We start from the raw sequence: 2,429 nt of genomic DNA, 5'->3' as shown, positions 1-2,429 counted from the left end.
TCTATTAGATTGTATATTGCATTGTATTATTGTATTGAAAAATGAAAAAAAGTTTGTTAATATGTATTAATGCATTTTGCTGTATTTGTGTTCTGTTATGTAAATTGTAAAGTTCAGACGAAGAAAATTTGCTTATAAGCACATCTGAATGGGTCAGGCTTATGATCTGGGATTATTCTTTCCTCAAATAAACAAATTCTACAGTCTCGTTATTCTTTTGTTGTGTATGTGTTTTTAACACCTCTCCTTCCCACCCTTCCTTCCTGGCTTTTGTAAAATAATACCAACAGTATGTCCGTGTCTGTTGTATGATAATTAATACAAACCGTCAAATTTATGATTGTGTGTGTGTGTGAGAGAGAGAGAGAGAGAGAGAGAGAGAGAGAGAGAGAGAGAGAGAGAGAGAGAGAGAGAGAGAGAGAGAGAGAGAGAGAGAGAGAGAGAGAGGATGTGTGTGTGTATGTGTGTGTGTGTGTGTGTGAGGATGTGTGTGTGTGTGTGTGTGTGTGTGTGTGTGTGTGTGTGTGTGTGTGTGTGTGTGTGTGTGTGTGTGTGTGTGTGTGTGTGTGTGTGTGTGTGTGTGTGTGTGTGTGTGTGTGTGTGTGTGTGTGTGTGTGTGTGCTATGTTTATGTCTGACCACCATGTTGTCTTGGAAGACGACATATATAGGCTCTAGCCTGCTGTCTAATCCTATTGATTGTTTATATCAATATAATATTCTGGCCCGTCATTGGTGTATATATAATGTTAAGAGTTTTATTAAATATCACATGTACATGTACAACTTTTACCTCTCCTGTACTACATCATTTTGATTACTAGATTGATTGTTCACATTGCACGTGCTCGTAGTTGCCTCTTCGTATGATGGCAGATCATTGTCTGTTCCAATAATGTCCTCATATTTTGGTGGAAGAATAACCACCGCTGGAGCCCGAGCGGTATCCCATAGTAACGGCGTCCTCTCGTTTGATCTTACAGCATTGTACGTAACTTCTGGTTGTGGGTCGGAACAACGACGGAAAATAAAAATGCTAATTACGATAGACAGAAAGGTCGGTATTCCAAAGAAAATGAGAACAAATATCCAACTTCTACTCACGCAGGAAGTTTCTATAAAGATGCTACCTTCATCGTAATGATGTTTCTTGCTTGCTTTGGCGTAAAGTATAACCACAGGGGTTTTAGAATCTGTAATATCATAATCAAACACACACGTAATTGTATCCATACAAACATCTAGATGATTGCTAGTGTCGTATACAGTACGAAGGAGACTAAACCGCATGTCTATCCATGTATCTTCAATGCTACTCACAAATACAAAGAGGTAGACATCTGTGTCTTCAATATCTATATGTATGTTGTTATCCCTGTCTTCAAGCAGGCTCCACGAGTCTTCAACACAATCCATGCATTGTTTACCACTGTCAACGTAATTATTGTAGTTGTCTTCGCCTCGGATCAAGTTTAACTCTGTAAATGATTTGACAAATCCCGTAAGTGTTACGGCCGACCCTGTCAGTAAGTAAAACCTTTTAGTTACGAACGAATTTTGTTCGACAAACTGCGTGTAACTCTCGTTATATGGTTTTTGTATATCTGGAAGAATTTCAGGCGTATTTTTCATGAAAAAAGCATCAAATTTAGATTCAAAACTATCGGATTCGATGTCAACACTATCGCAAAATACATTTGACATTTTTTTATCTATAACACGCATGTCCGACATGGCCATTTCCGTCTGAACACTGCCAAATATTACTACGCCCGTTACTACTCCCGTTGTGAGTCCGAGCACCACCATATAGACCCATAACAATTTCATACGTAGCGTCCTCTTCATACTGCGACAACAGAACAAGTACAGCCATAACGAACAGCAACAACAACAGCAGGCTGTACAGCAGTCGTCTACTGGGGCCTCCCCTGACCGGATGTTGTCGGATGTAGATCGGGTTTGCATCAGTGACAAGTTTGGTTGCTTCCTAGTTATTACTGAAAATATAAAAAAATACATTGCATGAGAACGGACGTACGTGTAGCTGTCCTGGAAGACGGAGGACAGACATATGTGAAGCAGTCTAAGAGGACAGAAGACGGACGTGCGTGTAGCATTTTTTTCAAGTATGGTCTTTGAATTTCTTAGATTTGAATCAGTACTACATATAATATGTACTTGATACTTTATTTTATTTTGTTATTATTTTTAATTTTTGTTTTCTTGCCAACATCTCACTTCAATTTAATGTATAACATGAAATAGGTATAGAAGAGCGCAATGTGTTCTCGACGACAAGGACGGCCTCGCTAAGAGTTAGGTCCTTGTTTAAGTATTTGTTAAAGCAGAGACAACCGTCCGGATATCAGTAATTGTCATTTTGATGCCGTATTGATTGCAAGACACACTTGGTAATGGTCACGGGGG

At 39.1% G+C, this 2,429-nt stretch overlaps 1 protein-coding gene across 1 annotated transcript; it reads right to left on the bottom strand.

Moving 5' to 3' along the window:
- Positions 1–788: 788 nt before the first annotated feature.
- On the bottom strand, positions 789–1,967 carry LOC132563317 (uncharacterized). Its single transcript, XM_060228076.1, has one exon. The coding sequence runs from the start codon at positions 1,965–1,967 to the stop codon at positions 789–791; it is 1,179 nt and encodes a 392-aa protein (XP_060084059.1).
- Between the last annotated feature and the right edge of the window lie 462 nt (positions 1,968–2,429).

Source organism: Ylistrum balloti, unplaced genomic scaffold (genome assembly GCF_031769215.1).
Source record: "Ylistrum balloti isolate Yb309-2 unplaced genomic scaffold, AGI_CSIRO_Ybal_v1 Utg371680, whole genome shotgun sequence".
NCBI classification, from domain to species: Eukaryota; Metazoa; Mollusca; class Bivalvia; order Pectinida; family Pectinidae; genus Ylistrum; species Ylistrum balloti.
The sequence above is the reverse complement of the archived record's forward strand: the minus strand, read 5'-3'. Positions and strand labels throughout refer to the sequence as shown.

What these genes read in the sequence shown, in the direction of transcription:
- LOC132563317 (XM_060228076.1), bottom strand. Translation starts at nt 1,967, where the DNA reads ATGCAAACCCGATCTACATCCGACAACATCCGGTCAGGGGAGGCCCCA.